The 13,451-nt window shown below is 33.0% G+C and overlaps 1 protein-coding gene and 1 pseudogene across 2 annotated transcripts in view; both read right to left on the reverse strand.

Moving 5' to 3' along the window:
- Positions 1 to 3,251: 3,251 nt before the first annotated feature.
- Positions 3,252 to 3,368, reverse strand: LOC145285442 (5S ribosomal RNA; annotated as a pseudogene).
- Positions 3,369 to 3,854: 486 nt separating this feature from the next.
- LOC145284822 (uncharacterized) overlaps positions 3,855 to 13,451 on the reverse strand; it is a 229,152-nt gene continuing 219,555 nt past the window's right edge. For both annotated transcript variants that reach the window (XM_080133791.1, XM_080133789.1), the window contains one exon: positions 3,855 to 8,454. In XM_080133791.1, the coding sequence (XP_079989917.1) occupies positions 7,721 to 8,454 (734 nt within the window). In that variant the 3' untranslated portion in view covers positions 3,855 to 7,720. The remainder of the gene's footprint in view (positions 8,455 to 13,451) is intronic.

The following is a 13,451-nucleotide window of genomic DNA, read 5'->3' on the forward strand; positions in this document are numbered from 1 at the left end:
TCGTATTCCTAAAGTCATCTAAATTGAAATTTAAAAAAAAAAAAAGAAAAAAAAAAGTCAAATTTTGTGGATAAACAAATAGAGACAATGACCCAGTATCTCGTATAACAGGCTGAAAACAAGGGAGAGAAATCCAAATAATTAAAATTCGCAAGATGTTAGAAAGTCGTTCTTAACATGGGGACATTGGAAAAAAATGAAATTTGCTTGAAAATGATTTTCTTTTATAAAAATAAAACTACTAAATTGATTTCTGATTTTTGAAGTGCAATATTTATGTCATGGGTACGTACACCGTACAAATTTTTCTTCATTTTTATTTTTTAATGTAGGGTGAATAATACTCAACAAGTATCATGCTACGTATTGTTTTAGCATTAAATGACATCTAAAAAGCTGAATCAATATTAGTACAACACAAACTAAATGAAATTAGTTCTTTCGCTTTTTTTCTCATGCCTATATCTCCCTTGTGCATACCTATACTCTTTTTTATTAGATTTTTTTGATCGATCTTCTTTTATTTAATAATCATCGAAAAGTCTTTTTTTAATTCAGAATCATTGATATTGTTTTTTTTTGTTTTTTTTTTTAAAAGAATTATTGAAAACACTTTAAAATTTGTTAAAATTATTTTGGGAATATTATGTATTGGATATGTTTTTTATGATGTTTGAGATTCTTATTTGGATTTCAATGGTTTCAAATATATTAAAAAATATTTATTATATATATTCAAATAAAAAACAACTTTTATTTTTAAAATTAAAAACTAATAAATTTTATTTTTTAAAATTTTGTTAATAAAAGTGCAAATAAAGACTAATTGCGTTATTTTTTATCTTTTTATAATTTTGTTAATTTTTATTGTATACTTTTCAATAATGTCCTGTTTCTTATCCTTTATTTCAATGAATCGCTTCACAATAGAAATTCTGAAGAATAATAAAAGTGAAGGAACTGATTTGCCTTGTTACCGCTTCCGGTAGTAGCTCTATTCCGGAAGTTAGGAAGCACATTAGATGCTTATAACCAAGTAATATGTAAACATGATAATATCAAAGATTTCTCAGATTATAAAAGGGAGGGGGGGATGTTGGAATGTGCATCATATGCAATAGAGAATGCATAATGATAGCGTTTTCTACATCAAATATGATACAGAGGATAAACAAAGACGTTTAATGCTGTTTTTTAAATTATTTTTTATTTTATCTGTTTTATTAAATGCAAGTTTTTAAATTTCATCATCATACTATGAGTTACTTCCCTTGGTTCGAATTCCACAGTTCTGTTTTTTTTTGTTCGTTTGTTTTCGTTTGCTCACTTTAACTGATTCAGTTTTTGCAAAGTGAAAAATAGGAAAGATTTATAAAAATTTTGTATGTGTTTGACATATAAATAAATATACGATGAATGAAAATAATAAAAACCAAACAGAGCCAGAATATGTATCATACGATTGGCTGACATTCTGTGTATTAAATGTAGGAGGCAATGGGTTAATCAAAGTAGACAGATTAAATATACATGCTTGCTCTTCTATGAATGTGTGTGTGTGTGTGTGTGTGTGTGTAATGAAAATGTACTTAACAGCAATTTAATTTACTGCAGTTTTGTGGTATCACCAATCATCAGAAATGTACCCGGCTGGCAGCAATAGGAAAGTGAACCCAAACTTCAATTGATATCAGTCAGGGTACATTTTTCATGATACCCTGAAACTGCAGTAAAGTATATTTTATAAGATATCAAGGTCTTTATTTCTCCAGATTTGATGTCTTGATCTGGTTCTGTTCAGATTTTGAGTGGATTGTTTTCCTATTATACGATTATATAAAGATTGTGAGGAGCCTATATGGATCAACCAATATATTTATATAAAAGCTCTACAGATGTATGGTGCAGTTTTGGAGAAATATTGATTTTAGTTCATGTTAGCAATATACCTGAACTTAATCAAAATATATTACTATTTGATCCTTCTGGGAATCATCAGTGCAGGGAGTTATGATTATAGCCAGTTGGGAGATTCAAACCTGGCCACAAAGCCATCTCTGACTCCATTAGCATACAATAAACCACACAGGCAACGTTAACCATGAGAAATACAGTTGAAATTAGTATTTATATAAATCGTAAATGTCAAGACAGCCAAGAGTGATCTTATGATTATATCAACATCAGCTGTGCACGTGAGTTTAAGTGACCGACTTATTACATTTCAACTTATAGTGCTCAACAATAAAAACCGAGTTTTAAAGGAGCTGACAATTTTTTATTAGGATGAAATGTGGAAAATTCTGTGTAGCTTACTTGTCATATATGTTTTCAAACCTTACCACACACACATTGAAAGGATCTTAGATTTTATTATAGTTGTATTTTTTCATCAACTTTTCCAAGGATTTAATTTTTATTTTCAATTCTTGAGACAAGGAATAAAGTAAGAAATTTATTAAGAGATTAATGTAGTTTATTTGAAGCATTGTTTAGTATATATATATATACACACAAGGCTTCCTCGCATGTTCTTTAATCCTTTTACCGTGATTACTGCCAGTTCAAAAGGTGCATTTAGTTTCAGAACATCTGTTACTTTTGAAACAATTGAAGTAGTGGATTCTATGAGCTAAGGTGGCAGCAAATTCAAGGATGTAGCATGGTTGGTTGTTATGTTTCTGTTGGAATTTCTTGGTGGGCATGTAAGTGTCTATGCTGATGGTTAACCAATAAGTAAGGTGGGATACTATAGCGGACACATTTTCTAAAGCAAAGAGCATATGTGTAGTTCCGATATGAAATTTCGGAATCTGTCCTAGTCAGCCATTGAGTATCGATACTGCGTGATAGAGAGGGATATTTGGGGTTTTATTATACTTTGTCGTCATGACAACCGAAGAATCAGACGATCCTAATGGAGACAGAACTGATGATGAACACAATTCAGAGAATGTTGTCAAAAAGAAGAGCTAGAAGACGTGAAAATTATTCATTAGTATTGGACCACATTGCTAGGATCGTTGACTGTGTTAGGTAATAAGCAAAAATACATACATTAAAAAAAAAGAAAAGGCTTCCTTCAGTCTTGACAGACTGTGGATACCCACTATAAAAGTGCCTGCGCGTGAAATTTTTGTGGCAAAAGTTGCGCAATCTCCAACCACACTTCTCCTGAGTCAACATTGTTGAATACCAGTGGCAAGTGGAGGTTCATAACGACTGGAAACAATGCCGAGATAAGCGGAAAGCACATACAGTACCTAGAATTCCCAAATGGTCACCCATCTGGTACTAGCCAGGCTCAACGTTGCTTAACCTCGGTGATCTGACGAGAACCGGTGTGTCAACGTGATTATGCTATATATATATATAAAAACTAGCATTTCAGCCCGGGTGTTTGGAGGTGTATGTTGAGAAAAGAAAAAAAAAAGCGGTCAATTTTTTAAAACTTTGACCCCTTAATATTTATTGTTTTGAACTCAAATCAAGTTATTAAGTTAGATCCATGTACAGGGAACCTATATCTAAAATTTCAAGTGTTTAGACCCCAAATTGTCGGAGGAGTTTGGTAGAGTTCTCAAAGGTCAAATTGTTGAACATTGACCCCTTAACAGCCAAATTTCTGACCGAAAACGGATTACAAAAATTTTCCCAAATCTCAGTACCCTGTATATCAAATCTCGAGTCAGACTTAAAATTGACAGAGTTATTGTGTAGGGAAATGTACAGAGACAGACACACACACAGACACGTTTACTTTTGTATAAGTAATTTACGAAAAGCAATACAAGGCAGAGATGTAACACATACAAACTAAATCAAATTAGGACAAATAATGACAAAACAAGCTATGCAGATTCACTTTTTATTAATACAATAATAAAAATTCATTGTTCATTGATTTTTTCCCTCTTATTATTGCAGTTTCGATTTACATAAGTTATCATCAAGCTAAAGATATTGTCGGCAGAGCTATACAACTTGAAAGTATAAAAGTGTATTTTTAAGTTTGGATAATAAATAATTCGGACGTTTCATTCTTTGTCCCAAAAACTTTGGAAAATTGCTTGATCCCTTGGAAAGTTAATGAAACACTGCAATGCGATGCCTCTGTTCAGTCTCGAAAGACAATGGATATCCCCTGTAAGGGTAACTGTGTATGACATTTTGTGGCAAAGGTTGCGCAATCTCCAACCACACCTCTCCTGAATTGGCACTGCTTGAGTCCAGTGGTAAGGAGACATACAGGACAACTGGAAACAATGCTGAGATAAGCGGAGAGTGCGTACAGCACCTGGAATTTCCAAATGGTCGCCCATTTTAGTATTGATCAGGCTCACTGCAATCATTATAAAATGTCCGTTTATTTCAACAGCGTTCGTTTAGATGAAGATTTGCTGTCAACATACGCAGTAATTATCGTGAGTTAGAGTTTTGTTTAGTTTTTCGTTGTAGATTGATTTCTCACTCAGCCATTTTATTTTTAACTGTAAAAAGTTTTAATTTAAAAAAAAATAATTCCTCAAAAAAAATGCAAAAAATCCAATTGACAGTCAAATGTTTTTTGTTTTTAATAAGTTACTTTGCTGATATAGTACAATCAAAGAATTATACACGTCTGTGTGTGTGTGTGTGTGTGTGTGTGTGTGTGTGTGTGTGTGTGTGTGTGTATTATATATATAAATACATGCAAGTCATTCCAAAAGTAAAGCCCCCACCTTTTTTTTTTTTTTTTTTTAATTCAAAAAGTTAAAGAGCTATGAAGACTGGAGTGGAAACATAAAACGAGCAACCTTTTGTGTTCCATAATTTATTTTTCTACATAGTCACCACCATTCTCAATGCACTTTTTGCGAGGAATTCAATGACACATCTCTGCTTCTGATGCACGTCCATGACAGGGATTGCTTTCTTAGTCTCACACCATCAATGTCTGCAACAGAGAGGAAACTTTCAGGATTATGAATGCATAAGTTGAGTCATCATAACAATGCAATTTGCAATCTCCTCTGATCGATTTGGGCAGAACAAAAATAAGAGGCATTACTTTTGAAATATATATATATGTGTGTGTTACTACAGGAAATTTTTTTCCAATAGCATGTTATTTATTATGCTGTAATTTTTTTGTTGTTGCTGATGATGATCTTTGCATCAATAAGAATTATTAAACAAATGAGTTATAGTTATTTAGTCTGCAAGAATGGGAATAAACAAAAAGAAAAATATAAGTTTAAACAAAAAGACTTGTACGGAATTTTAACCTGTGTTAGGCGTTCGCTCTTCTGAGACATAGTTGCAAATCTTGTATGAATCTTATTTTTGACTTTGGGGTATTTCTTCCTTTATTCCCAATTCTGCTAACTAAATAAATCATTTACGAGGTGTCTTCAATAAGTTTCTAGACTTTTTCATACAGGCACTTTTATTGGTAATACACACATGAAACTCTAGTCCCCTTTGAAGTAATCTGCTCTGGCTGCAATGCACTTGTTATACCGTTTCAACAACTTCTGGAAGGCCCCATGGAAATCCTATTGTGTGAGTGTGTCAGTGACCCTCGTCACAGCCTCTTTCATCTCCTCTAACGACAGCCTCTAAGGGTTTCCTTAGTGAATAGCCAAAAGTCACAGGGAGCAAGATCTGAACTATAGAGAGGGTGAGGAACTGTGTTGATGCCCATCTTGGTCAAATCTTCTGCATCTTCAGTTCCTCATGAATAATTGTGTGTACATTTTCCACACTTAATCAAACTGTCAGTCCTTATACATGAAATTCTTTATTTGGCCAATCAACTCCGGTGTTCTGACTTTCTTTCTCCCACACCTCTCTCACAGACTCCCTGCCTTCCTTAAATCTCTTATGCCACTCAAAAACTGATGCTCAATTTATGCAAGATGGTTCAAAAGCAGTCTGAAGCATTCCATAGTTTCTGTGTCATCTTTTTCTAAGTTTAAAACAGAATTTTATTGCATATCATTATTTTGAATTGTCCTCACGTCCAGATTGCATTTTTGAAATTCACCAGCTGTAACAATCAGGCTTTAATAGGGTGTATTCCAATTCCTGCTGCAGCTGTTCATTTGAACTTGAAGTCATAAAAATTGGTCAGTCATCTCATAAGATGTATAGCAATAACATACTGAATTTTCAAGAGTTTATGATAATTTTAAATGTCTGTACAAAAATAGTTTTGAAACTTATTTAAGGTACTTTGCATTTAGCAATATTATCCATGCAAACAACAGCATCAACAAAAAAAAAACACACACACACACACACACACACACACACACATATATATGCAGCATTATTTCCTTTCGGCATATTTCATGAGATAATTCCTGTCTACTTGTTTTGGTTCTAATTTTCTTATTAATTTTTGTTGTTTCTTGCAAAAACTAGCTGATATAACTACCATAGTCACTTTTAACTCAAGTACTTCCAGATCTATCCAAATTCATTGTCAGTGATGATTAACAAGATATATTTTAGGATATTTATAGAGTTTTGTTTTTTGTTGTTTTTTTTTTCTACCAGTAAATCACATGTTATTAACTTTATTAATTTTTTCTACGTCACTTTTAAAGGCATTTAAAAATGTTATTTCTGTTATTGAAATTTGTTTTTGTTAATATTTGTTTTTTCTTAGTTTTAATTAATACTTCTACTATATGATGAGTGATTTGTTCAAGATTAGATGCGTTGCCTACTAAAAGTTTTCTCCACAAATATCCTAAATTCTTTATCGTTAATCATCCTTGACAATGAATATGGATGGGTCTGAAAATGCTCGGGTCAAAAGTGACTATGGCAATTACATCAGTCAGTTTTTGCCAGAAGCAAAAAAAAAATTAATAAGAAAATTAGAAAGAATCAAAGCAAAAATATGTAGACAGGAATTGTCTATATTATTTAATGAAACATAATTTTGATGATGTTTTTCAGTGCTTGTGTAGTTTAGCAAAGACATTAAAAAACAGAAATAAAGAAAACGTGCCCGTTATGAGCTGAAATTCTCATAAGAAAAAAAAAAAAAATTGCTTCATTTGATCACATAGTTTTTTTTTTTCAAAGGAAAATCAAATTTTAGTGAGATAGATTGCGACGGGGCCATCTTGACAATTTCCAGCTATGAGAAGAAGGGTACCAGGGGAGATAACTCCACTTAATTCTTGAAGTTTGCTAAAATGCACATGAAGTTCTAAGAATTTTATTATTAAATTTCAAAACGATTCTTTGTGAGAATAAAAAAAAACAAAGAAAAAAAAAAGGAATCCCTAAAATTATTAAAAACTGTAAAAATAATCCTGTCAAATTTTGACAAAATTCAAGAATTATATGGAATTATCTCCCCTCCCCTCTCCTCATAGCTGGAAATGACCAAGATTGCTCCATCGTGCTTGGTCTCACTAAAATTTGATTTTCCTCTGTAAAAAAAAAAGAATACTTGAATAAATTGTTTTTTTTTTTAATGAAAACTTCATTCCATAATGATCACGTACATCATAGAAATTTTTCCTTATCTTCATTTTTGTGTTTGCTAAACTGCACAAGCACCTTTTTTCATGGGAGTTCATCCAGTGAATCCTAACTGTGTTTATATAATAGTGCTCAATAGCAAGTAGAGCTATATATTTATTAGCTATAACATTTTTTTTTGTATGAATAAAAATTCATACTAAATAAATATATGTACGAGATGTGGGTATGTTGGTCAGTAGAATCCTGGGTTTGTGTGTTCAATGATACAATGTCTGCAGAATCTCTTTACGGTGCGGTATGCTTCCACAGACAAATGGCAATCCTGGATATTTAGCTGCTGCATTTGCAGACAGTGCTGGGCAAGCAATTTAATTCCGCGATCGGTGATACCGAGGCAAGACTTCACGCTGAGCCTCTTTAAGTTTGGAGAGTATCGGGCCAACATGAAGAGCCCCTTATCAGTAACATCACATTTGCCGAGGTCCAACGAACGCAGACGGTGACACTTCCGAGCAAGGAGCTCAATGGAATCATCTGAAATGGCCTCGCAGCCACGGCAGTTTAAATAGCGCAGCTTTGAACAGTATTGACTAATGTATCTGATTCCGACATCGGAGATCTTATCACATTTGGCTATGCTCAGGTAACGTAAGTCTGGTTCCATGCGAGAGAGTTCCATGATTCCGAAATCTGTTATGTTGTAGCAATCACTGATGCTGAGATCTTTCAGTTCAGAACAATTGTTTGCCACATATTGTATGCCGATGTCTGTGATGAGGTTACAACGTCGCAGGTATAAAAACTGCAGCCTGGTGCAGTGCATCGAGAGAATCTGCAATCCATCATCGTCCAGCATGTTGCAGTCCGACATGTCTAGGTAGAGAAGATAAATTTGCCGAAGGTAATTCACTGATGCTCGTGCTAGGATAGAATCTGCCAAACTGATGCAGGTTATATTAGAGCACCCTGAAAAAAAAATAGTAAAATAAGAATTCATTTAAAGTAGAACAAAAATATTAAAAATTAATTTTAAGCAAAAAAAAAAAAAAAGTCCAAAAAAAAAAGAAACAGTTGAAAATAATACTTTTAAGTAATTCTTTAACTAATTTCTTAAAAAAAAAAAGAATTGAACAAATAGTCAGAAATTGAGATCAACGTTTACTTTTCTTATTTTTTTGAGATGATGCAACTGAATTTGATAAAAAATAAAACAAGCATGCTCCAGTTGACTCTTGAGATTTTATGCTAAAGTAAACTAGAAAATGTTATATAGTTAATAAATATAAATACTATTATGGCATGTGTTCTTCAGGATTGTCTGATCTATTTCCTGCTTCATTTGTTCCAGCTCATTTTACTCATTGGTCCAGTGGTCTTCACCAATTCAGTTTTAATACCTCATTGTAATACAGCTTCTTGTCCCAGTAGCTTTTCTCCAAGAATTGCAAGCTTGAGGAACTCTCTTCCTACTGACTGTTTTCCTCCCACTTGCTATGGTCTTTTAAAGACCAGGCTCATAGGCATCTCCTATCTTTGCGATAATCATCTTTCGTCCATGTCTTGTCTGGAGCAACTTCTATTAAAAAGTGGTCAATTAAGGAATAAAAAAAAAAAAAAAAAAAAAAAAAAAATGAATGCTCTTCACTGCTTTATGAATTCAAAGTTTGCAAAGGAACTATTATGTCTCACTATCTTCGGTGATACCAGATTGTTCACTGACGTCAACATTCTCATGACAGTTTTCTAAGCCTTACAACTTCCATGCTAATTCATGACAAATTGAAAGTGGGTATTTTGTTTTTATGACACCATCACTAGAAGATTGCCGTACAGGGTCAACGGGCTCCCTCTATCCAGTTTTGTTTTTTCAATAAAGCCTGCCTTTTATAAATTGATTGCCTCCATCACTATGGTTGAAGAACTCCGACTACTAACTTCAACATGTATCCATGAACTCTCTTTCAACAAGTCCATCTAATCATTTATTTATGTTCATGCTAATTAACTCTTATACATATTAACTCTTTCCCCGTTTCTAAAAGTCATACTAACGAAAATAACCAATAAAGTCATTATTAAATCTTAGAATGAGGCTCTTATCTTTAAATTCTACATTTTGGCGATCCATATATATATATATATACACACATACACAGTAGAACTCTGGGATACAGTACTAATCCATTCCAGGGTTGGGATCATAAGGTGAAATTGCTATATGGTGGGGCCTAAGCAAAATTTTATACAGTACATATTAAAAATTAGTAACAAAATACAGTACAGTATATAATACACATGTATATAATCAAATAACATTATAAGTAACACCATAAGGCGGGGCAAATACCATAACCAGGGTCCGGAAAAACATTGTATTACACATCGTGACCTGAAAAAAACGTATCCCAGGCCCATCATATCCCGAGATCCTACTGTATATATGCATACCTTATTAATAATTTGTATCCAAAATTTTAATATATTAAAATTTTAGTAATGTTTGTATACCAATAAAATCAAAGTAAAAATTAATTGACTCAATTAATTAAGCTTCGGTTTTTATAATCGAGCAGGCATATAATAATTTCGCAAAAATCAAGACAACAAAGTATAAAATGAGAACATCATATTGTGTATTTTCTTATGCGTTACAATTGTTTTATAAAAATTTGGACAATTTTAAATATTATATCATTCAAAAATATTCTAAAAGAGCTCCTTTTCATACGGCAAAATACACTATTTATACATATATGAATATATCCAGAATCTCTATTTTAAGAGAACAAGCATTTAAACCTACCTCCACCCCACTCTCATATTTTCTTTTTGTTTTTTATTTTCCGATAGTCTTGGAATTTAGTAATCATCTCATTTACGTATTTCTACTTTTTAAATGATATTTCAACCAATTACCTATTTTGATATTAATTAATCCTCTGCATATATTTTTTTTTAATTTAGTAATTATTTTTCTTCCCCAAATTATTTAATTGATTTATTCCTTACTATTTTTCTATTTTCTACCATTTTTTCCCCCCTTTTACTGTTTATTCACTCCAAACAAGACAGAGTGTCACTAAGTTATGAGGGGACTACTAATACGGACCAGATTTGCCGGGATACTATGTAAGAGGTTGGGCAGCATACATTCACATTACATTTGAACTTCTGCATGTCAGTACAGTCAGGGAAGTAGGGGTCTGTGAGGGAATTCCAAAGTCTAGCAGTACGAGGGAAGAAGCTATTTTGACTTATGATATCTAAGGATCTCAACAGTGAAGGGGTGGGATTTTGCTGCTTGTCGAGTCTGTTGGGAGTATTTATGTCGAGGGGGTACTAGTGCTTTGAGTTTTTCTGAGCACTTACCATTCAAAGACAAGTATCAAGGGGAGAGAACTCTTGTGCGACATTGTGAAGATGCCATTTATCATATTCTGTGTGCTAAGCTGGTTTAAGACAAGCTGTTCAAAATAGTAACACAAAGAGTGGATTATTAAATCCAGTGTCAAAACAAGCGTTTGGTTTTAGATGCTATTTATTACATTTTAGTAGTTCAGGGTGACCCCCCCCCCAAAAAAAAAAACCCCAAAAAACAAAAGCTAAATGGAGGCCATCTTGAACATATGCTGTAGAACGGAGAAAAAAAAGGCCAAAGACCCTAGTGTTTTGAATATAATAAACTAATCATGACCAAAGTTTCATTTAATTCGGACAAAACACTAAGAAACAGGGCCTGATTAGAGTTGGGGCCCGTTTTTTTTTTAGTCACCCTGTATGTTAAAATCTGTTTTTTGTGTATAAAAAGGAATGCCACAATGTGAACAGGGTGTCAAATTTTGATTAGATGCCATTTATTATATTTTAGTTGTATGTTAAACTGATTTCAGAAAATATGAGCACGCCAGAAACACAAATAAGTATTTGAGTTTTGAGCTAATATTTTAGTATTAGAGCAGTACAAATTTGAAAGACAAATTTGGGAGGCTAAGATCTACACAATGAAAAAAATGGTCTCAAATCCACAGTGTTTTTGCTTTCTTTATGCACATTGATTATTAATTCTAATTAATTTTAAGAAGACAATGTTTTCAACTCTCCAGATGTATTCTTCAAAATTAATTAGAATTATTTTTTAAGCATATAATTGGACATGTATATGCAAAAAAAAAAAAAAAAAAAAAAAAGTTGATTTCAAACCATTTTTCTATTGATTGTGTTTTTTTTTTTTTTTTACATGGGGGTCCCGGGGTTACTACTTATCAAGGCCCGGAGGCCACTCAGGGATAAGGGTTATTGCGTGTACAGTAATCAATGAGATAGTATTGTAGTAATCATTAGTATTAGAGATTTGATAGAGTGTCTTACTTAAGGGGGTGGTTTGTCAGGAATTTGTTTATGTTGGATTTGAAGACATCCAAGTTGTAGTCAGGTGGGAAACAGGCGAAGTCTGAAAATCATCTTTCAAGTTAGTACTAACTACTCTAATACATTAACAAGAATATTTCTTTTGGGATAATTTTTTTTCTTCTTAGTTGGAGAAGGTTAAAGAAAATGTTTGGAGCATTGAAGTGAGGAAAAAAGGGGTGGAGAAAGAGGTAGAAAAAAATATAAAAAAAGAGAGTAGGTTATAAAAAAAGAGAGTATAGGGAGGAGAAAGGGAAATAAATATTGGAATAGGACACAAGGAGGGAGGGAGAGAGAGAGAGAGAGACGAGGGGCGCATAATAATTTACAAGTCTGGAATAGCATAAAGTCAACAAAAAAAGGGGTGGTAGGTGGAGATGAAATAAAAATAAATAGAGAGGCTTTTTTTTTATGTTGACCAAAATCTGAGAGTCTCTCTCAGTGTCTTGACATAATAATGATTAATGTGTTAAGAGAAATTCAAGCTGTCAAGTCAATTAGGCATGAAAGAAAATATCTACATAGATCTACAAGGATCTAAAAGGGGTTTCATTCCCAGCTTTCACCCCCTCCCCTTTTTCTTTTCATAGTTATTTTCATGCCTGGGTGATATTTTCAAAGATAAACGTTTTGATTCACCAAACCTTATCAATTTGTTCTGACTGAAAAATTGTCTGGTAAATTCGAATTTATTAAATCTATTCACATTAAGCAATGACGTTCAACCCTTTTCATCCCATGAAGCAGAAACTCTAAGGGAATGTTCAGTGGACCATTTCCTTTAATTACTGAGCAAAAAACATTTTGCAAAATCATTTATTCATTAACTGTGTGATCAAATCAGTTTTTAAATTTTGAAAAAAAAAAAAAAAACAACAACAAAAAAAAAAACAACAACACTGTTTAAAAAAAAAAGTTGTATTTAATGCAATCCCTGCTCTTAGTCCTTTTTTAATCCATTCTTGATATCCATTAACAGACGTTTTATTTAGTTTCAATCTTAGCGTTCCTCTTTCATAACAATCTAATTTATTTCTCTTTTTTTTGTAAAGATGTTAGCAACACCTGAAAAGCCTGCTTCTACTAGCTAGGTTATTAAAAAGGATAATATGCTGGGCTCAAGTCATAAATTTGTGGATTTGTTAATTTTATTTCATTATTAGCATGGGTGCTCGGCGTTGCCCGGGTGTTTGGAGGTGTGTGTTGAGCAAAAAAAAAAAATGTGGTAGTAGGAAGGCAGGCTCGAACCCGTACCACGAAGGAGGAAAAGAATGGGAAAAAAACGTGACGTCTTTGCTGTTACGACTACCGGCAAACCGGAAGTGACGTAGGCTTAAATTAAGGCTAGACAATCGAAAAGAGGGGATAACTTTCGAAAATATCGGCAAAAAAAAGCGACACTCCCTGTTGAAAAGTGCCCAATTGAGGCTGGAGAAATTAATGTTTTTAGCCAATTTTTCGGTATTTGTCGTATGAAGGGTCGAGCTTCAAAACGATACCAATCTTGTGAAAATCCGTCGCCTCTGTCGAAAGTTTTAGGCAGACATTCAAACATA

The sequence above is a fragment of the Euprymna scolopes genome, chromosome 9 (assembly GCF_053919585.1).
Source record: "Euprymna scolopes isolate OS-2025 chromosome 9, ASM5391958v1, whole genome shotgun sequence".
In the NCBI taxonomy this organism is placed as follows: Eukaryota; Metazoa; Mollusca; class Cephalopoda; order Sepiida; family Sepiolidae; genus Euprymna; species Euprymna scolopes.